This window comes from Xenopus tropicalis, chromosome 6 (assembly GCF_000004195.4).
Source record: "Xenopus tropicalis strain Nigerian chromosome 6, UCB_Xtro_10.0, whole genome shotgun sequence".
Classification (NCBI taxonomy): Eukaryota; Metazoa; Chordata; class Amphibia; order Anura; family Pipidae; genus Xenopus; species Xenopus tropicalis.
In genome coordinates, this window is record NC_030682.2 from 893,495 (window position 1) to 916,429 (window position 22,935).

General features: G+C 56.1%; 1 protein-coding gene across 1 annotated transcript; it reads right to left on the reverse strand.

Annotated features, from left to right (window-relative positions):
- Positions 1–2,333: 2,333 nt before the first annotated feature.
- On the reverse strand, positions 2,334–13,617 carry klhl10 (kelch like family member 10). The gene is made up of 5 exons (XM_012954850.3): positions 13,338–13,617; positions 5,001–5,490; positions 3,899–4,510; positions 2,850–2,999; positions 2,334–2,775 (listed from the first exon to the last, which is right to left on the reverse strand). Exons 1-5 carry the CDS (start codon positions 13,517–13,519, stop codon positions 2,380–2,382), a joined length of 1,830 nt encoding a protein of 609 aa, XP_012810304.1. The 5' UTR covers positions 13,520–13,617; the 3' UTR covers positions 2,334–2,379.
- Positions 13,618–22,935: the final 9,318 nt, after the last annotated feature.

The following is a 22,935-nucleotide window of genomic DNA, read 5'->3' on the forward strand; positions in this document are numbered from 1 at the left end:
TACCCCCCCCCATATCCACTATTACCCCCTCCCCCCCCATATCCACTATTACCCCTCCCCCCCCATATCCACTATTACCCCTCCCCCCATATCCACTATTACCCTTCCCCCCCCATATCCACTATTACCCCTCCCCCCCCATATCCACTATTACCCTCCCCCCCCATATCCACTATTACCCCTCCCCCCCCATATCCACTATTACCTCCCCCCCCATATCCACTATTACCCTCCCCCTCCATATCCACTATTACCCCTCCCCCCCATATCCACTATTACCCCTCCCCCCCCATATCCCACTATTACCCTCCCCCCCATAATCCACTATTACCTCCCCCCATATCCACTATTACCCCCCCCCCCATATCCCTTACCCCTCCCCCATATCCACTATTACCCCTCCCCCGCCATATCCACTATTACCCCTCCCCCCCCATATCCACTATTACCCTCCCCCCCATATCCACTATTACCCCTCCCCCCCCATATCCACTATTACCCCTCCCCCCATATCCACTATTACCCCTCCCCCCCCATATCCACTATACCCCTCCCCCCCACCATATCCACTATTACCCCTCCCCCCCCCCATATCCACTATTACCCCTCCCCCCCATATCCACTATTACCCTCCCCCCCATATCCACTATTACCCCTCCCCCCCATATCCACTATTACCCCTCCCCCATATCCACTATTACCCCTCCCCCCCCATATCCACTATTACCCCTCCCCCCCATATCCACTATTACCCCCCCCCCATATCCCTATTACCCCTCCCCCCCATATCCACTATTACCCCTCCCCCCCCATATCCACTATTACCCCTCCCCCCCATATCCACTATTACCCCTCCCCCCCCCCCATATCCACTATTACCCCTCCCCCCCCCCCATATCCACTATTACCCCTCCCCCCCATATCCACTATTACCCTCCCCCCCCATATCCATATTACCCTCCCCCCCCCATATCCCCCCCCCCATATCCTTACCCCTCCCCCCCCATATCCACTATTACCCCTCCCCCCCCATATCCACTATTACCCCTCCCCCCCCATATCCACTATTACCCCTCCCCCCCCATATCCACTATTACCCCTCCCCCCCATATCCACTATTACCCCTCCCCCCCCATATCCACTATTACCCTCCCCCCCCCATATCCACTATTACCCCTCCCCCCCCATATCCACTATTACCCCTCCCCCCCATATCCACTATTACCCCTCCCCCCCATATCCACTATTACCCTCCCCCATATCCACTATTACCCTCCCCCCCATATCACTATACCCCCCATATCCACTATTACCCCCCCCCCCATATCCACTATTACCCCTCCACCCCATATCCACTATTACCCCTCCCCCCCCATATCCACTATTCCCCTCCCCCCCCATATCCACTATTACCCCTCCCCCCCCATATCCACTATTACCCCTCCCCCCCATATCCACTATTACCCCTCCCCCCCATATCCACTATTACCCCTCCCCCCCATATCCACTATTACCCCTCCCCCCCATATCCACTATTACCCCTCCCCCCCATATCCACTATACCCCTCCCCCCCCATATCCACTATTACCCTCCCCCCCATATCCACTATTACCTCCCCCCCCATATTCCACTATTACCCCTCCCCCCAATCCACTTTACCTCCACTATTACCCCTCCCCCCCATATCCACTATTACCCCTCCCCCCATATCCACTATTACCCCTCCCCCCATATCCACTATTACCCCTCCCCCCCCATATCCACTATTACCCCTCCCCCCCCCATATCCACTATTACCCCCCCCATATCCACTATTACCCTCCCCCATATCCACTATTACCCCTCCCCCCCCCATATCCACTATTACCCCTCCCCCCCATATCCACTATTACCCCCCCCCCATATCCACTATTACCCCTCCCCCTGTGCCAGGGGTGCAGGGAGTTGCAGTTTAACAAGAGCTGAAGGGCAGGGGAGATTGGGAGTGTTGGCCAGTGGGAGGTAAGGTCAGTTCCACCCTGGGGCCCCCCATCCCCCAGCAGCACCCTGCTTCTACCCAGGGGGGGGCACTGCTGTGTGACCGGGGCTGTGATGTCACTGCTGTGTGACCGGGGCTGTGATGTCACTGCTGTGTGACCGGGGCTGTGATGTCACTGCTGTGTGACCGGGGCTGTGATGTCACTGCTGTGTGACCGGGGCTGTGATGTCACTGCTGTGTGACCGGGGGCTGTGATGTCACTGCTGTGTGACCGGGGCTGTGATGTCACTGCTGTGTGACTGGGGGCTGTGATGTCACTGCTGTGTGATTGGCTGACAGATGACACTTACCCCACATTTTTTGCTGTTTTTATTTGATTTTATAGAAGTTTCTGGGAATGTCATTGGCTGGATCTCGTACTGTGTTCAGATTGGATGGTACTGTCACTGGGCGTGGCTTGGCTGCTGGGGGCGTGGCTTGGCTGCTGGGGGTCGGGGCGCTGCAGGAAGTCCCATACGTCGGGCCCCCCGGGTACCACACAGCAGCTGAGGGCGCTACGGAAGATGCCCATGTCGGCGGCATCGAACCACTCGTTGGCATCGCCGTCCAGATACTCCGCGTTGCAGGTGGTTGTGGCCCCGTTGAACCCCCCCAGTACAAACAGGCGCTTGGCCAGGACCTCGATGCCGAAGTTGCTGCGAGTGTTGAACATGGGCGGGGCCTGGCTCCAGGTGTTAGTGTTCGGGGCGTAACATTCCGCGCTGTTCAGCCGCTCCGTCCCATCGAAGCCCCCCACCTGCGGGGACACAGAGTTGTACTGACGGGGAGGGGGTAATTACTGGGGCAACTGGGGGCTACTGGGCTACATACCGCAAAGATCTGCTCCAGGAAGGTGACCACGCCCACTCCGCTGCGCCGGCTGCCCATTGGTGCAATCAGGCTCCACTGGTTGGTGTCGGGGCTATAGACCTCGGCTGTAGGGAGACACTCGTTGCCATTGAAGCCGCCACAAATATAAACCTGCGAGGGAAGGAGAGCTGTGGCACGGGCACCCAGGGGTATCTACCCCCCCGCCGGGCACCCAGGGGTATCTACCCCCCCCGCCGGGCTCCCAGGGGTATCTACCCCCCCCGCCGGGCACCCAGGGGTATCTACCCCCCCCGCCGGGCACCCAGGGGTATCTACCCCCCCCGCCGGGCTCCCAGGGGTATCTACCCCCCCGCCGGGCACCCAGGGGTATCTACCCCCCCCCCCGCCGGGCTCCCAGGCATACATACCCCCCACCCGCCAGGCACCCAGGCGTAGATACCCCCACCCGCCGGGCACCCAGGCGTAGATACCCCCCACCCGCTGGGCTCCCAGGCATATATACCCCCACCCGCCGGGCACCCAGGCGTACATACCCCCCACCCGCTAGGCACCCAGGCGTACATACCCCCCCACCCGCCAGGCACCCAGGCGTACATACCCCCCACCCGCCAGGCACCCAGGCGTACATACCCCCCACCCGCCGGGCACCCAGGCGTACATACCCCCCACCCGCCGGGCACCCAGGCGTACATACCCCCCACCCGCCGGGCACCCAGGCGTACATACCCCCCACCCGCCGGGCACCCAGGCGTACATACCCCCCACCCGCCGGGCACCCAGGTGTACCTACCCCCCCACCCGCCGGGCTCCCAGGCATATATACCCCCACCCGCTGGGCACCCAGGTGTACATACCCCCCACCCGCCAGGCGTACATACCCCCCACCCGCCAGGCGTACATACCCCCCACCCGCCAGGCACCCAGGCGTACAAGCCCCCCACCCGCCAGGCACCCAGGCGTACATGCCCCCCACCCGCCAGGCACCCAGGCGTACATACCCCCCACCCGCCAGGCACCCAGGCGTACATACCCCCCCGCCGGGCACCTACCTTCCCGTGCAGCACGGTGGCGCTGGCGTCGCTCCTCTGCTCGTGCATGGTGCTAATGAGAGACCACTGGTTGGTGTGGGGTTGGTAGCGCTCGGCGGTGTTGAGGCGCACGTAGCCGTCGAACCCCCCCATGGCGTAAATGTACCCGTGCAGCACGGCCACGCTCAGGTAACAGCGCCGGGTGTGCATGGGCGACACCTCCTCCCACCGTCTCTGCGCCAAACTGAACCTTCTCACCGTGTTGAAGTAGTCGGCGCTGTCGAAGCCGCCGAGAACGTAGATGAAGTTGCCCAGGAAGACCGCCCCGTGATACGCCCTGGGACTGTGCCCCTCTAGCTCCGCCCAGCGGTCAGCTCGCTCGTCGTACACCTCGATGGCGCTGGTCGGGCTCCTCCCACTCCAGCCCCCAATAGCAAACAGGATGTTGTATGGGAGGCGGGGCCTGGTCAGCGGGTTGTGGAAATCGAAGGCGGATGGTCCGTTCATGTCGAGGCCGTACCTGAGCCTGAGGGCATGGGTGACCAGAGACTGGCACGGCTCGCTGTGCGCCACGTACTCGTGATCCTGCACCGTGTTCAGCAAGTAGTCCGTATTCATCAGCGCCAGGCGGACCTATCGGCAAGCAAGAAAGGATCATGTGACCAGGACAATCATGGCTGCACACTATAGCGGGCACCGTACAGTGTGTGGCAATCATGCCCCTGCCAGCGGTGCCCTAGGGCTTACTCAGCCTTCCCCGGCCACTCCCAGCCAATCCCCATCTGGTGGGTGGGCAGACAGGTTTGCTGGACCTGGTAGGGGACTGCGGAGTATCCTGGGTATTATTTACCATGGGCAGCTGTTGTAGTTGTAGCAGCTTAGTTACCCTTTAATGCATGGTGAGGCCTTTGCTAGGGACGTCCATAGAAATCAATGCTCCAGCCCCACAGTCAGTCAGATTTCTGGTTGCCGCAGTCACTGGCCTTGGCAACGGCCTATCCTACAAGCCCCCAGGGCAGATATATAAGGGGCCACAGATACTTGATCCATTAGGCGACTCCCAGCAGTGCGCCAGGGGGCGGGTACAGGGCATGCTGGGAGTTGGGGTGACCCAGCCGGTTACCTTGGGGAGCAGATTAGAGATGGCGTCTCTGCGGGTCTCGGGCTCCATCTTTATCCACTGCACAATCAGCTGGAACAGCGCCTCCTCCTGTTGGACGTTGAGTTGGTCGGAGCCAATGATCTCTGCCAGCTCCTGGGGCGCCGCGGTGCGGAACTCGGGCGACTCGGCGCCGACCTGCTGGAAGTGGCGCAGGAGGAAGGAGTGGGCTCGCTGGCGCAGCTCCGGGCACGGGTAGTAGGCGCTGAATCGCCACATGCCCAGGCAGTTCTGCGGGCACAGCTGGGAGCCCATGAAGGCCACGCAGGCCCTGGCCACGCCCATAACGCTGAACTGGTCGGCGGCCACAAACAGCTCCTCCGCGTTGTCGGCGGTGACGCCCACGGCGCCCGTGTAGGCGAAGTCCAGGATGAGCCGCAGCATCTCCGGCGAGAGGCCCGGGATCCAGTACCGCGATCTCATTGGGTCGCTCCACGAGCCCGTGAACAGCTGCCTGTGGGGGAGGGAAGAGCAGCTCTGCAATTGGTCTTATTTCTACTACTGACCCCCCCATACGCTCATATGGAGCTTCCCATTGGCTGAGCTTCCCCTGTAATATATAACTGCCCTATGGGAACAGCTGCCTGTGGGGGAGGGAAGAGCAGCTCTGCAATTGGTCTTATTTCCACTACTGACCCCCCCATACGCTCATATGGAGCTTCCCATTGGCTGAGCTTCCCCTTTAATATATAACTGCCCTATGGGAACAGCTGCCTGTGGGGGGAGGGAAGAGCAGCTCTGCAATTGGTCTTATTTCCACTATTGACCCCCCCATACGCTCATATGGAGCTTCCCATTGGCTGAGCTTCCCCTGTAATATATAACTGCCCTATGGGAACAGCTGCCTGTGGGGGGAGGGAAGAGCAGCTCTGCAATTGGTCTTATTTCCACTATTGACCCCCCCATACGCTCATATGGAGCTTCTCATTGGCTGAGCTTCCCCTTTAATATATAACTGTCCTATGGGAACAGCTGCCTGTGGGGGGGGGAAGAGCAGCTCTGCAATTGGTCTTATTTCTACTACTGACCCCCCCATACACTCATATGGAGCTTCTCATTGGCTGAGCTTCCCCTGTAATATATAACTGCCCTATGGGAACAGCTGCCTGTGGGGGAGGGGGGGGAAGAGCAGCTCTGCAATTGGTCTTATTTCTACTACTGACCCCCCCCCCCCATACGCTCATATGGAGCTTCCCATTGGCTGAGCTTCCCCTGTAATATATAACTGCCCTATGGGAACAGCTGCCTGTGGGGGGGGGGGGGGGAAGAGCAGCTCTGCAATTGGTCTTATTTCTACTACTGACCCCCCCCCCCATACGCTCATATGGAGCTTCCCATTGGCTGAGCTTGCCCTGTAATATATAACTGCCCTATGGGAACAGCTGCCTGTGGGGGGGGGGGGGGGAAGAGCAGCTCTGCAATTGGTCTTATTTCTACTACTGACCCCCCCCCCCCCATACGCTCATATGGAGCTTCTCATTGGCTGAGCTTCCCCTGTAATATATAACTGCCCTATGGGAACAGCTGCCTGTGGGGGGGGGGGGGGGAAGAGCAGCTCTGCAATTGGTCTTATTTCTACTACTGACCCCCCCCCCCCATACGCTCATATGGAGCTTCCCATTGGCTGAGCTTCCCCTGTAATATATAACTGCCCTATGGGAACAGCTGCCTGTGGGGGAGGGAAGAGCAGCTCTGCAATTGGTCTTATTTCCACTATTGCTCATATGGAGCTTCTCATTGGCTGAGCTTCCCCTGTAATATATAACTGCCCTATGGGAACAGCTGCCTGTGGGGGGGGGGGGGAGAGCAGCTCTGCAATTGGTCTTATTTCTACTACTGACCCCCCCCCCCCATACGCTCATATGGAGCTTCTCATTGGCTGAGCTTCCCCTGTAATATATAACTGCCCTATGGGAACAGCTGCCTGTGGGGGAGGGAAAAGCAGCTCTGCAATTGGTCTTATTTCTACTACTGACCCCCCCCCATATGCTCATATGGAGCTTCCCATTGGCTGAGCTTCCCCTGTAATATATAACTGCCCTATGGGAACAGCTGCCTGTGGGGGAGGGAAAAGCAGCTCTGCAATTGGTCTTATTTCTACTACTGACCCCCCCCCCATACGCTCATATGGAGCTTCCCATTGGCTGAGCTTCCCCTGTAATATATAACTGCCCTATGGGAACAGCTGCCTGTGGGGGAGGGAAAAGCAGCTCTGCAATTGGTCTTATTTCTACTACTGACCCCCCCCCATACGCTCATATGGAGCTTCCCATTGGCTGAGCTTCCCCTGTAATATATAACTGCCCTATGGGAACAGCTGCCTGTGGGGGAGGGAAAAGCAGCTCTGCAATTGGTCTTATTTCTACTACTGACCCCCCCCCATACGCTCATATGGAGCTTCCCATTGGCTGAGCTTGCCCTGTAATATATAACTGCCCTATGGGAACAGCTGCCTGTGGGGGGGGGGAAGAGCAGCTCTGCAATTGGTCTTATTTCTACTACTGACCCCCCCCCCCCATACGCTCATATGGAGCTTCCCATTGGCTGAGCTTCCCCTGTAATATATAACTGCCCTATGGGAACAGCTGCCTGTGGGGGAGGGAAGAGCAGCTCTGCAATTGGTCTTATTTCCACTACTGACCCCCCCATACGCTCATATGGAGCTTCTCATTGGCTGAGCTTCCCCTTTAATATATAACTGCCCTATGGGAACAGCTGCCTGTGGGGGGAGGGAAGAGCAGCTCTGCAATTGGTCTTATTTCCACTATTGACCCCCCCATACGCTCATATGGAGCTTCTCATTGGCTGAGCTTCCCCTTTAATATATAACTGTCCTATGGGAACAGCTGCCTGTGGGGGAGGGAAGAGCAGCTCTGCAATTGGTCTTATTTCTACTACTGACCCCCCCCCCCCCATACGCTCATATGGAGCTTCCCATTGGCTGAGCTTCCCCTGTAATATATAACTGCCCTATGGGAACAGCTGCCTGTGGGGGGGGGGGGGAAGAGCAGCTCTGCAATTGGTCTTATTTCTACTACTGACCCCCCCCCCCCCATACGCTCATATGGAGCTTCCCATTGGCTGAGCTTCCCCTGTAATATATAACTGCCCTATGGGAACAGCTGCCTGTGGGGGGGGGGGGGAAGAGCAGCTCTGCAATTGGTCTTATTTCTACTACTGACCCCCCCCCCCATACGCTCATATGGAGCTTCCCATTGGCTGAGCTTGCCCTGTAATATATAACTGCCCTATGGGAACAGCTGCCTGTGGGGGGGGGGGGGGGGGAAGAGCAGCTCTGCAATTGGTCTTATTTCTACTACTGACCCCCCCCCCCCATACGCTCATATGGAGCTTCCCATTGGCTGAGCTTCCCCTTTAATATATAACTGCCCTATGGGAACAGCTGCCTGTGGGGGGGGGGGGGGGGAAGAGCAGCTCTGCAATTGGTCTTATTTCTACTACTGACCCCCCCCCCCCCCATACGCTCATATGGAGCTTCCCATTGGCTGAGCTTCCCCTGTAATATATAACTGCCCTATGGGAACAGCTGCCTGTGGGGGGGGGGGGGGGAAGAGCAGCTCTGCAATTGGTCTTATTTCTACTACTGACCCCCCCCCCCATACGCTCATATGGAGCTTCCCATTGGCTGAGCTTCCCCTGTAATATATAACTGCCCTATGGGAACAGCTGCCTGTGGGGGAGGGAAGAGCAGCTCTGCAATTGGTCTTATTTCCACTATTGCTCATATGGAGCTTCTCATTGGCTGAGCTTCCCCTGTAATATATAACTGCCCTATGGGAACAGCTGCCTGTGGGGGGGGGGGGAGAGCAGCTCTGCAATTGGTCTTATTTCTACTATTGACCCCCCCCCCCATACGCTCATATGGAGCTTCTCATTGGCTGAGCTTCCCCTGTAATATATAACTGCCCTATGGGAACAGCTGCCTGTGGGGGAGGGAAAAGCAGCTCTGCAATTGGTCTTATTTCTACTACTGACCCCCCCCCATATGCTCATATGGAGCTTCCCATTGGCTGAGCTTCCCCTGTAATATATAACTGCCCTATGGGAACAGCTGCCTGTGGGGGAGGGAAAAGCAGCTCTGCAATTGGTCTTATTTCTACTACTGACCCCCCCCCATACGCTCATATGGAGCTTCCCATTGGCTGAGCTTCCCCTGTAATATATAACTGCCCTATGGGAACAGCTGCCTGTGGGGGAGGGAAAAGCAGCTCTGCAATTGGTCTTATTTCTACTACTGACCCCCCCCCATACGCTCATATGGAGCTTCCCATTGGCTGAGCTTGCCCTGTAATATATAACTGCCCTATGGGAACAGCTGCCTGTGGGGGGGGGGAAGAGCAGCTCTGCAATTGGTCTTATTTCTACTACTGACCCCCCCCCCCCCATACGCTCATATGGAGCTTCTCATTGGCTGAGCTTCCCCTGTAATATATAACTGCCCTATGGGAACAGCTGCCTGTGGGGGGGGGAAGAGCAGCTCTGCAATTGGTCTTATTTCTACTACTGACCCCCCCCATACGCTCATATGGGGCTTCTCATTGGCTGAGCTTCCCCTGTAATATATAACTGCCCTATGGGAACAGCTGCCTGTGGGGGGGGGGGGGGAAGAGCAGCTCTGCAATTGGTCTTTATTTCTACTACTGACCCCCCCCCCCCCATACGCTCATATGGAGCTTCTCATTGGCTGAGCTTCCCCTGTAATATATAACTGCCCTATGGGAACAGCTGCCTGTGGGGGGGGGGGGGGGGGAAGAGCAGCTCTGCATTGGTCTTATTTCTACTACTGACCCCCCCCATACGCTCATATGGAGCTTCTCATTGGCTGAGCTTCCCCTGTAATATATAACTGCCCTATGGGAACAGCTGCCTGTGGGGGAGGGAAAAGCAGCTCTGCAATTGGTCTTATTTCTACTACTGACCCCCCCCCCCCCCATATGCTCATATGGAGCTTCCCATTGGCTGAGCTTCCCCCTGTAATATATAACTGCCCTATGGGAACAGCTGCCTGTGGGGGAGGGAAAGAGCAGCTCTGCAATTGGTCTTATTTCTACTACTGACCCCCCCCCCCCATATGCTCATATGGAGCTTCTCATTGGCTGAGCTTCCCCTGTAATATATAACTGCCCTATGGGAACAGCTGCCTGTGGGGGGGGGGAAGAGCAGCTCTGCAATTGGTCTTATTTCTACTACTGACCCCCCCATACGCTCATATGGAGCTTCCCATTGGCTGAGCTTCCCCTGTAATATATAACTGCCCTATGGGAACAGCTGCCTGTGGGGGAGGGAAGAGCAGCTCTGCAATTGGTCTTATTTCTACTACTGACCCCCCCATACGCTCATATGGAGCTTCCCATTGGCTGAGCTTCCCCTGTAATATATAACTGCCCTATGGGAACAGCTGCCTGTGGGGAGGGAAGAGCAGCTCTGCCAATTGGTCTTATTTCTACTACTGACCCCCCCCCCTATATGCTCATATGGAGCTTCCCATTGGCTGAGCTTCCCCTGTAATATATAACTGCCCTATGGGAACAGCTGCCTGTGGGGGAGGGAAGAGCAGCTCTGCAATTGGTCTTATTTCTACTACTGACCCCCCCCCCTATATGCTCATATGGAGCTTCCCATTGGCTGAGCTTTCCCCTGTAATATATAACTGCCCTATGGGAACAGCTGCCTGTGCGGGGAGGGAAGAGCAGCTCTGCAATTGCGTCTTATTTCTACTACTGACCCCCCCCCCTATATGCTCATATGGAGCTTCCCATTGCGAGCTTCCCCTGTAATATATAACTGCCCTATGGAACAAGCTGCCTGTGGGGGAGGGCAAGAGCAGCTCTGCAATTGGTCTTATTTCTACTACTGACCCCCCCCCTATATGCTCATATGGAGCTTCCATTGGCTGAGCTTCCCCTGTAATATATAAACTGCCCTATGGGAACAGCTGCCTGTGGGGGAGGGAAGAGCAGCTCTGCAATTGGTCTTATTTCTACTACTGACCCCCCCCCCTATATGCTCATATGGAGCTTCCCATTGGCTGAGCTTCCCCTGTAATATATAACTGCCCTATGGGAACAGCTGCCTGTGGGGGAGGGAAGAGCAGCTCTGCAATTGGTCTTATTTCTACTACTGACCCCCCCCCCCTATATGCTCATATGGAGCTTCCCATTGGCTGAGCTTGCCCTGTAATATATAACTGCCCTATGGGAACAGCAGTATTTCAGCCGTGACACAAAGTTTATTGGAGGAACAGAAAATATACAAAGTGAGACCGGGGCATAAATGTGGCCCCCCAGCAGCAAAGCTGAAATGTAACAGCCCCTGGGGCCCCTATAGCCCCGGCTGGATTCTGGATGGGGGTATTACTGACCAATCAATGCCCATACAAACTCCCCCCAGTTCCATGTGACTGCTGCCGAGCAAGGACAGACTGCTGCAAATCAGCCCATAGTGGGAATATCCAACCCCTGCGGAACTGCAACTCTCTGACTGGCGCCTGGGTATTGGGGCCTCAACTCTAACAAGGGCCCCGGGCCCTAAACCAGCCCCATGGCATGATGGGACCCCACCCAATGTGACAGTCGGTAGCGGGGGGGGGAACCCTGACACTGAACACTCTTTGAGAGTTGCTGTGCGGATCCCAAGCTGTCACTCCAGCCAGACAGAACTTGCAATTGGTCACCTTTAATCCCTTTGCCATGACCCCCCCCATACGCTCATGTATGAGACAGTCCCAGTGAGAGTGCAGTATTTGGGGGGCCCATGTATGAGACAGTCCCAGTTAGAGTGCAGTATTTGGGGGGCCCATGTATGAGACAGTCCCAGTTAGAGTGCAGTAATTTGGGGGCCCATGTATGAGACAGTCCCAGTGAGAGTTGCAGTATTTGGGGGCCCATGTATGAGACAGTCCCGTGAGAGTGCAGTATTTGGGGGCCCATGTATGAGACCAGTCCCAGTGAGAGTGCAGTATTTGGGGGGCCCATGTATGAGACAGTCCCAGTGAGAGTGCAGTATTTGGGGGGCCCATGTATGAGACAGTCCCAGTGAGAGTGCAGTATTTGGGGGGCCCATGTATGAGACAGTCCCAGTGAGAGTGCAGTATTTGGGGGGCCCATGTATGAGACAGTCCCAGTGAGAGTGCAGTATTTGGGGGGCCCATGTATGAGACAGTCCCAGTTAGAGTGCAGTATTTGGGGGGGCCCATGTATGAGACAGTCCCAGTTAGAGTGCAGTATTTGGGGGGCCCATGTATGAGACAGTCCCAGTTAGAGTTGCAGTATTTGGGGGGCCCCATGTATGAGACAGTCCCAGTGAGAGTGCAGTATTTGGGGGGCCCATGTATGAGACAGTCCCAGTGAGAGTGCAGTATTTGGGGGGCCCATGTAATGAGACAGTCCCAGTGAGAGTGCAGTATTGGGGCCCAGTTAGACCAGTCCCAGTGAGAGTGCATTATTTGGGGGGCCCATGTATGAGACAGTCCCAGTGAGAGTGCATTATTTGGGAGGGCCCATATATGAGACAGTCCCAGTGAGAGTGCCAGTATTTGGGGGTGGCCCATGTATGAGACAGTCCCAGTGAGAGTGCAGTATTTGGGGGGGCCATGTATGAGACAGTCCCAGTTAGAGTGCAGTATTTGGGGGGCCCATGTTATGAGACAGTCCCAGTGAGAGTGCAGTATTTGGGGGGGCCCATGTATGAGACAGTCCCAGTGAGAGTGCATTATCTGGGGGCCCATTGTATGCAGACAGTCCCAGTGAAGAGTGCAGTATTTGGGGGGCCATGTATGAGACAGTCCCAGTTAGAGTGCAGTATTTGGGGGGCCCATGTATGAGACAGTCCCAGTGAGAGTGCAGTATTTGGGGGGGCCCATGTATGAGACAGTCCCAGTGAGAGTGCATTATCTGGGGGCCCATGTATGAGACAGTCCCAGTGAGAGTACAGTATTTGGGGGGGCCATGTATGAACAGTCAGTGAGAGTGCATTATCTGGGGGCCCATGTATGATGACAGTCCCAGTGAGAGTGGCATTATTGGGGGGCCCATGTATGAGACAGTCCAGTGAGAGTGCAGTATTTGGGGGGCCCATGTATGAGACAGTCCCAGTGAGAGTGCAGTATTTGGGGGGCCCATGTATGAGACAGTCCCAGTGAGAGTGCAGTATTTGGGGGGCCCATGTATGAGACAGTCCCAGTGAGAGTGCAGTATCTGGGGGCCCATGTATGAGACAGTCCCAGTGAGAGTGCAGTATTTGGGGGCTCAGTGACTGGGATACTGGGGGGCACTCACTGACCTGAAGTAAGAGCTGCAGCCGCACAGAATGATCTTATGGGCAGAGAAAGTGGCCCCCCCGGCGCTGAGCTCCACGTCACACAGTCGCCCCTCCTGGCGCAGCCGCTCCAACGTGGCACAGTCCCCGGCACAGCCCCCGGCACCCACACCGGCACCCACACCGGCACCCACACTCTGCTCCATGTCTGTCCTACGGGAACCAACCGCCCTACCTGCCCAGGGCCCCTCTTCCTGTAACGGCCATAGGGCCCCCGGCCTCTCATTGGTGGGAGTGCCCAACCACCTGCTGCCAACCCCCCCATGTCATATATACCCCCCATGTCATATACACCCCCCATACATGTCATATACACCCCCCATACATGTCATACATACCCCCCATGTCATATACACCCCCCATACATGTCATATACACCCCCCATACATGTCATATATAGCCCCCATACATGTCATATACACCCCCCATACATGTCATATACAGCCCCCATACATGTCATAAACAGACCCCCATGTCATATATACCCCCATACATGTCATATATACCCCCCCCATGTCATATATACCCCCCCCATGTCATATACACCCCCCCATGTCATATATACCCCCCATGTCATATATACCCCCCCATACATGTCATATATACCCCCCATACATGTCATATACAGCCCCCATACATGTCATAAACAGACCCCCATGTCATATATACCCCCCATACATGTCATATATACCCCCCCCATGTCATATATACCCCCCCATGTCATATACACCCCCCATGTCATATTATACCCCCCCATGTCATATCTATACCCCCATTACATGTCATATATACCCCCCATACATGTCATATACCACCCCCCATACATGTCATATATACCCCCCATACATGTCATATACACCCCCAATACATGTCATATAACCCCCCATACATGTCATATACACCCCCCATACATGTCATATACACCCCCCCATACATGTCATATATACCCCCCATACATGTCATACATGGACTGATACATAGGGGGGGAATGAAGGGTTAGGGGCAGAGGGGCTGATACATAGGGGGGAATGAAGGGTTAGGGGCAGGGGGACTGATACATAGGGAGGAATGAAGGGTTAGGGCAGGGGGACTGATACATAGGGGGGGAATGAAGGGTTAGGGCCAGGGGTACTGATACATAGGGGAGGAATGAAGGGTTAGGGGCAGGGGGACTGATACATAGCGGGGGAATGAAGGATTAGGGGCAGGGGGACTGATACATAGGGGGAATGAAGGGTTAGGGGCAGGGGGACTGATACATAGGGGGGGAATGAAGGGTAGGGCAGGGGCACTGATACATAGGGGAATGAAGGGTTAGGGGCAGGGGGACTGATACATAGGGGGGGAATAAGGGTTAGGGGCAGGGGCACTGATACATAGGGGGATCATGAAGGGTTAGGGGCAGGGGACTGATACATAGGGGGAATGAAGGGTTAGGGGCAGGGGAGCTGATACATAGGGGGGATGAAGGGTTAGGGGCAGGGGTACTGATACATAGGGGGAATGAAGGGTTAGGGGCAGGGGGACTGATACATAGGGGGGGAATGAAGGGTTAGGGGCAGGGGGACAGATACATAGGGGGGAATGAAGGGTTAGGGGCAGGGTACTGATACATAGGGGGGAATGAAGGGTTAGGGGCAGGGGACTGATACAATAGGGGGGAATGAAGGGTTAGGGGCAGGGGGACTGATACATAGGGGGGAATGAAGGGTTAGGGGCAGGGGACTGATACATAGGGGGGGAATGAAGGGTTAGGGGCAGGGGGACTGATACCAATAGGGGGGACATGAAGGGTTAGGGGCAGGGGGACTGATACATAGGGGGGAATGAAGGGTTAGGGGCAGGGGTACTGATACATAGGGGGGAATGAAGGGTTAGGGGCAGGGGGACTGATACATAGGAGGGGGGAATGAAGGGTTAGGGGCAGGGGAACTGATACATTAGGGGGAATGAATGGTTAGGGGGCAGGGGGACTGATACATAGGGAGGAATGAAGGGTAAGGCAGGGGGGCTGATACATAAGGGAGGAATGAAGGGGTTAGGGCCAGGGGGGCTGATACATAGGGGGGAATGAAGGGTTAGGGGCAGGGGGACTGATACATAGGGGGGGAATGAAGGGTTAGGGGCAGGGGGACTGATACATAGGCGGGAATGAAGGGTTAGGGGCAGGGGACTGATACATAGGGAGGAATGAAGGGTTAGGGGCAAGGAGGCGGCTGATACATAGGGGGGAATGAAGGGTTAGGGGCAGGGGGACTGATACATAGGGGGAATGAAGGGTTAGGCGGGCAGGGGGACTGATACATAGGGAGGAATGAAGGGTTAGGGGCAGGGGACTGATACATAGGGAGGGAATGAAGGGTTAGGGGCAGCAGAAGGGACTGATACATAAGGGGGGAATGAAGGGTTAGGGCAGGGGTACTAGGAGATATAAGGGGTTAGGGGCAGGGGGACTGATACATAGGGAGGAATGAAGGGTTAGGGGCAGGGGGACTGATACATAGGGGGGAATGAAGGGTTAGGGGCAGGGGGACTGATACATAGGGGGGAATGAAGGGTTAGGGGCATGTGGTACTGATACATAGGGGGGAATGAAGGGTTAGGGGCAGGGGGACTGATACATAGGGGGGGAATGAGAGGGTTAGGGCAGGGGTACTGATACATAGGGGGAACTGAAGGGTTAGGGCGGGGTTTACTGATACATAGGGGGGAATTGAAGGGTTAGGGCAGGGGGACTGATACATAGGGGGGAATGAAGGGTTAGGGCAGGGGTGGGGACTGATACAATAGGTGGGGGGAATGAAGGGTTAGGGCAGGGGGGACTGATACATAGGGCGGGAATGAAGGGTTAGGGGCAGGAGGTACTGATACATAGGGGAGGGAATGAAAGGGTTAGGGCAGGGGTACTGATACATAGGGGTGGGAATGAAGGGTTAGGGGCAGGGGGACTGATACATAGGGGGGAATGAAGGGTTAGGGGCAGGGGGACTGATACATAAGGGGAATGAAAGGGTTTAGGGCAGGGGGACTGATACATAGGGGGGAATGAAGGGTTAGGGGCAGGGGGACTGATACATAGGGAGGAATGAAGGAGTTAGGGGCAGGGGGACTGATACATAGGGGGGAAGACAAGGGTTAGGGGCAGGGGGACTGATACATAGGGGGGAATGAAGGGTTAGGGGCAGGGGTACTGATACATAGGGGGAATTGAAGGGTTAGGGCAGGGGGACTGATACATAGGGGGGGACATGAAGCGGTTGGGGCAGGGGGACTGATACATAGGGGGAATGAATGGTTAGGGACAGGGGGACTGATACATAGGGAGGAATGAAGGGTTAGGGGCAGGGGGGCTGATACATAGGACGGGGAATGAAGGGTTAGGGGCAGGGGCACTGATACATAGGGGGGGAATGAAGGGTTAGGGCAGGGGACTGATACATAGGGGGGAAATGAAGGGTTAGGGGCAGGGGGACTGAACATAGAGGAGGGAATGAAAGGTGGGCGCAGGGGGGTTGATACATAGGGGGGACATGAAGGTTAGGGCAGGAGTGACTGATACAATAGGGGGTTATATGAAGGGTTTAGGGGCACGGGGGAGCTGATCACATAGGGCAGGAATGAAGGGTTAGGCGGCAGGGACTGACACATGAGGGGGGAGAGAGCAGGTTAGAGGGCAGGGAGGCACTGATACATAGGTTGGGGAATGGAAGGGTTTAGGGGCCAGGGGACTGAATACATAGGAAGGGGGAAGTGGAAGGGTTAGCGGCAGGCTGGACTGATACATAGGGGGGGAATGACAGGGGGTTAGGGGCAGGGGAGCTGATACAATAGGGGGGACGATGAAGAGGTCTTTAGGGGCAGGGGACGATACATAGCGGAGGGATATGAAGGGATTAGGTTTTGGCAGGGGGACTGAATTACATCGGGCGGGGCGGAATAGGCTAGTGGCAGGGGGACTGATACATAGGGGGGGAATGAGGTTCAGGGCAGGCCTGGTACTGATACATAGGGAGACATGAAGCGCGTTAGGGGCAAGCTCGTACCGCATTACATAGGGTGTTGGAGACAATGGAAGGCATTGAGAGGAGCAGGGGACTGAACATCAGGGGGAACTTGAAGGGTTAGGGCAGGAGGGGACTGATACCCATGGGGGGGATGTATGACAGGGTTTAGGTGGCAGGGGGACTTACATAGCGGGGAGAGATGAAGGAGGTTAGGGGAGGGGGGATGATAGCATAGGGAGGAATGAACTGGGTTTTAGGCAGAGGGCGGGCCTGATTACATAGGGTTTGGGATGAGTGGAGAGTGGGTGTGGTGAGTGTGGCAGTCGGGCAGAATACAATAGAGCGGGGACGTGTGTGTGTTAATGACAGGGTTAGGGGCAGGGGGACTGCATACATAGGGGGAATGAAGGGTTAGGGGCAAGGGGACTGAATACATAGAGGGGGAATGAATGGTTAGGGCAGGGGGACTGCATAAATAGGGGAAGGGCAATGAAGGGTAGGGGCAGGGGGACTGATACACTATGGAGGCGGAAGAATGAAGGGTATAGGGGCAGGGGGACTTGCATACATAGAGGGGGAATGAAGGTTAGGGGCAGGGGGGCTGACGTACAATAGTGGGGAATGAAGGTTAGGCGGCAGGGGACTGTACACAGGCGGCGGGAATGAAGAGTTAGGCACGGGGGACTGAACATTAGCGGGGGAATGAAGGGTTATGGGCAGGGGACTGCATACATCAGGGAGGAATCGGAGCGTTAGGGGTCAGGGGCGGCTGATACATAGGGGGGACATTGAAGGGTTAGGGGCAGGGACTAGATAACCATAGGGGGGAATGACAGCAGAGTTAGGGGCAGGGGGGACGAACATACGGGGGGAATGAAGGCGTTAGGGGCAGGGGACTGATACCATAGGGAGGAATGAATTGGTTAGCCGGCAGAGGGGACTTGAATACACTAGGGGGGGAATGAAGGTATAGGGCAGTGAGGGGGGACTGCATACATAGGGGGGAATGAAGGGTTACGGCAGGGGTACTGATACAAGGGGGGGAATGAAGGGTTAGCGGGCTCGAGGGGGACTCGATACATATGCGGGGGGATGAGGAGTTAGGGCAGGGTACTGATAACATAGCAGGGGGAATGAAGGAGTTAGGAGGCAGGGGGACCGGATACATAGGGGGGATGAATGGTTAAGGGGCAGGGGGGGACTGATAGACCATAGGGGATGGGAATGACAGTTAGGGGCAGGGGGACTGATACATAGGGAGGACATGAAGGGTTAGGGGAGGGGACTGATACATCAGGGGGGAATGAAGGTTAGGGGCAAGGGGGACTGTACATAGAGGAGGGAAGAAGGTTAGGGGTTCAGGGGGACTGATACATAGGGAGGATGAAGGGTTAGGGCAGGGGGACTGATACATAGTGGGGGGAATGAAGGCGGTTAGGGCAGGGGTACTGATACATAGGGGGAATGAAGCGGTTAGGGCAGGGGAGCTGATACATAGGGGGGAGATGAAGGGTTAGGCGGGGACTTGATAATTAGAGGGGGGAATGAGGGTTGGGGAGGGACTGATACATAGGGGGGGAAATGAAGGGTTAGGCGGGCAGGGGGACTGATACATAGGGGGGGAATTGAATGGTTAGGGGCAAGGGGGACTCGATACATAGGGGGAATGAAGGGTTAGGGGCAGGGGACTGCATACATAGGAGAGATGACAGGGTGTAAGGAGCAGAGGACTGACTACATAGGGGGGAAGAAGCTGGTTAGGGGCAGGAGGGACTGATACAATAGGGGCTGGGCATGAAGGTTAGGGGCAGGTGTACTGATACGATAGGGGGGGAATGAAGGGTTAGGAGGCAGGGGGACTGATACAGTAGGGGGAATGCAAGGGTTACGGGGCAGGTGGGGCTGGATACATAGGGGGGGAATGAAGGGTTGAGGGGCAGGTGGAGTGATAACATAGGGGAGGAATGAAGGGCTTAGGCGCAGAGGGGGCTGAATACATAGGGGGGGGAAATGAAGGGTTAGGGCGGGGGCATGCATACATTAGGGGGAATGAAGGCGTAGGGGCAGGGGGACTGATACATAGGGGGAATTGAAGGGTTAGGGGCAGGGGGGATACTGATACACTAGGGGGGGACATGAAGGAGTTAGGGGCAGGGGACTGATCAATAAGGGGGGAATGAAGGGGTTAGAGGGACAGGCGCGGACTGATACACGTAGGGACGGGAATGACAGCGGTTTAGGGCAGGGGTACTGATACATCAGCGGGGGAATGAAAGCGGTTAGGGCAGGGGCGACTGAACAATAGGGGGATATAAGGGTTAGTGGGCAGGGGAACCCTATAACATAGGGGGGAGATGAAGGCGTTAGGCGGCAGGGTACTTGATTACATAGGGGAATGGAAGCGTTAGGGCAGGGAGACATCACATAGGGGGACATGAAGGGTTGAGGGGCAGGGACTGATAACATAGGGGGGAATGAAGGGTTAGGGGCAGCGGACTGATACATGAGGGTTGGGAATGAGGTGTTAGGGCAGGGGACTGCATACAGAGGGGAGGAAATTGAAGGGTTGGGGCAGGGGCACTGATACATAGGGGGAATGAAGGGTTAGAGGGCAGGTGGGACTGATTACATAGGGGGGGAATGAAGGTTAGGGGCCAGGGACGATACATAGGGGGAGGAAGAAGGGTTAGCGTGAGGGTTACTGATACATAGGGGGGCATGAAGGGTTCAGGGGGCAGGGGACTATACATAGGGGGGGAATTTGAAGGGTTAGGGGCAGAGGACTGCAACAGTTAGGGGGGACATGAAGGCGTTAAGGGGCAGGGACTGGAAACATAAGGGAATTAAAGGAGTTAGGGGCAGAGGGATCTGAACCATAGGGGAATGAAAGGGTTAGGGGCAGGGGACTGATACATTAGGCGGGGGGGAATGAATGGTTACGGGCAGGGGACTGATACCATAGGGCGCGGGACATGAGGGTTAGGGCAGGGGTACTGATACAGTAGGGGGGGAATGAAGGAATTAGGGGCAGGGGGGACTGATACATAGGGCAGGAATGAAGGGTCAGGGGCAGGTGCGGACTGACTACATAGGGGGGATGCAGGCGTTAGGGGCAGGGGAACTGATACATACGGGAGGAATGAAGGTTAGGGGCAGGGGTAGCTGATAATAGGGGGGAATGACAGGCGTTAGGCGGCAGCGGACTGGATACTGGGGGAATGAAGGGTTAGGGGCAGGCGGGACTAGATAACATAGCGGGGGAATGAAGGGCTTAGGGCAGGGGACATGATACAATAGGGAGGTAATGAAGCGCGTTAGGGGCAGAGGGGACTTGTACATAGGGGGGGAAATGAAAGGGTTAGGGCAGGCGGGAACTGGAACATAGGGGAGGAATGAAGGCTTAGCGGGCAAGGGGACTGGATACATAGGGGAAATGAAGGGTTAGGGGCAGGGGGGACTGATACCATAGGCGGGCCGGGAATGAAGGGTAGGGGCAGGGGACTGATACCATAGGGGGAATGAAGTTTAGGGGCAGGGGGACTGAACAATAGGGGGAATTGGAAGGGTTAGGGCAGGGGGACTGAAAACATAGGGGGGGAATGAAGGGTTAGGGGCAGGGTACTGATACATAGGGGGTGGGAATGAAGGGTTAGGGGCAGGCGGGACTGATACATAGGGGGGATAATGAGGGTTCAGGGGGCAGGGGTACAATACATAGGGGGGAAGAAGGGTTGGCGCAGGAGGTACTGACAACGATAGGGGGGGAGATGAAGGGTTAGAGGGCAGGGGGAACTGATTCACAATAGTGGGGACATGAAGGTTAGGCGGCAGGGGACTGATACATAGCGGGTGGAATGAAGGGTTTAGTGGGCAGGGGGACTGATACATAGGGCGGAATGAAGGGATTAGGGGCAGGCGGCACTGATCACATAGGGGGAATTGAGAGGGTTAGGGGCCAGGGGGACGTGAACATGGGGGAACGAAGGGTTAGGGGCCAAGGGGCGATGATACATAGGACGAGAATGAAAAGGGTTAGGGGGCAGGGGGACTGATACATAGGGGAATGAAGGGTTAGGGGGCAGGCGGACAGATACATCAGGGGGGAATGAAGGTATAGGGCGAGGGTACTGAATACATAGGCGGGGCGAATGAAGGGTAGGGGCAGGGGGTATACATAGGGGGGAAATGAAGGGCTTAGGGGCAGGGGGCTGATACATAGGGGGAATGAAGGATTCAGGGCAGGGGACTGATACATGAGGGGTGGAATGAAGGGTTAGGGCAGGGGACTGATACAATAGGGGGGTGAATGAAGGGTTAGGGGCAGGGGGACTGATACAAGGGAGGAATGAAGGGTTAGGGCAGGGGGGCTGAATACATAGGGTCGGGAATGATAAGCGGTAGGGGCAGGCGGGACTGATACATAGGGGGGGAGATGGAAGGGTAGGGGCAGGGGGACTGATTACAGTAGGGGGGGACATTGAAGGGTTAGGGCAGGGGCGACTGACTTTACATAGGGGAACTGATATGGTTAGGGCAGGGGACTGATCGACAAGCGGGAGGGAATGGAAGGCGTTTAGGGGCAGGAGTCTGATACATAGCGGAGGGAATGGAAGGGTTAGGGGCAGGGACTGATACATAGGGGAGGAATGAATGGTTAGGGCAGGGGACTGATACCATAGGGGGGGGGAATGGAAGGGTTAGGGGCAGGGGAGACTGATACATAAGGGGGGAATGAAGGTCGTTAGCGGACAGGGGGGACTGGATACATAGGGGGGGGAGATGAAGGGTTAGGGGCAGGGGGAACTGATTACAAGGGGGGGACATGAAGGGTTAGGCAGGGCGGACTAGACTACATAGGGGAGGGAAATAGAAGGGTTAGGGCGGGGACTGATACAATAGGGAGAATGAAGGGTTAGGGGCAGGGGGAACTGATACATAGGGGGGAAATGAAGGTTAGGGCAGGGGGCTGGATACTAGGGGGAGATTGAAGGGCTTAAGGGGCAGGGACTGAATACATTAGGAGGGAAATGAATGAGGGTTAGGGGGCAGGGGACTGACTACATAAGCGGGAATGAAGAGAGTAGGAGGCAGGCGCGGGACTGAATACCATAGGAGGAATGAAGGGTTAGGGCAGGGACTGATACACTAGGGGGGGAATGAAGGGTTATTAGGGGCAGTGGGGACTGATACATAGGGGGGGACATGAAGGCAGTTAGGGGCAGGCAGCGGACTATACATAGGGAGGAATGAGCGTTAAGGCGCAAGGGGGACTGATACATAGGGGCGGGCATGAAGGGTTTAGGGCAGGGGAGTGCATACATACGGCGGAATGAAGGCTGTTAGGGCGCGGGGGAGCTGATACATAGGGAGCGGAAGGAAGGGTTGGGCAGGGGGACTGATACATAGGGCGCGGGAATGAAAGTTAGGGCAGACCGGGACTGCATACATAGGGGGGAAAAGGGTTTAGGGCAGGGGGACTTGTACTAGGGGGAATGAAGGGTTAGAGGGCGGGACTGATACAAGGGATGGGGAATGAAGGGTTAGGGGCAGAGGCGACT

Excerpts from the sequence above, each read along its gene's own strand:
- klhl10 (XM_012954850.3), bottom strand. The coding sequence starts at position 13,519 with ATGGAGCAGAGTGTGGGTGCCGGTGTGGGTGCCGGTGTGGGTGCCGGG. Across the intron at positions 4,511-5,000 it reads TCTCTAATCTGCTCCCCAAG|GTCCGCCTGGCGCTGATGAA; the intron begins GTAACCGGCTGG and ends GCTTGCCGATAG. Across the intron at positions 2,776-2,849 it reads TCCTGGAGCAGATCTTTGCG|GTGGGGGGCTTCGATGGGAC; the intron begins GTATGTAGCCCA and ends GTGTCCCCGCAG.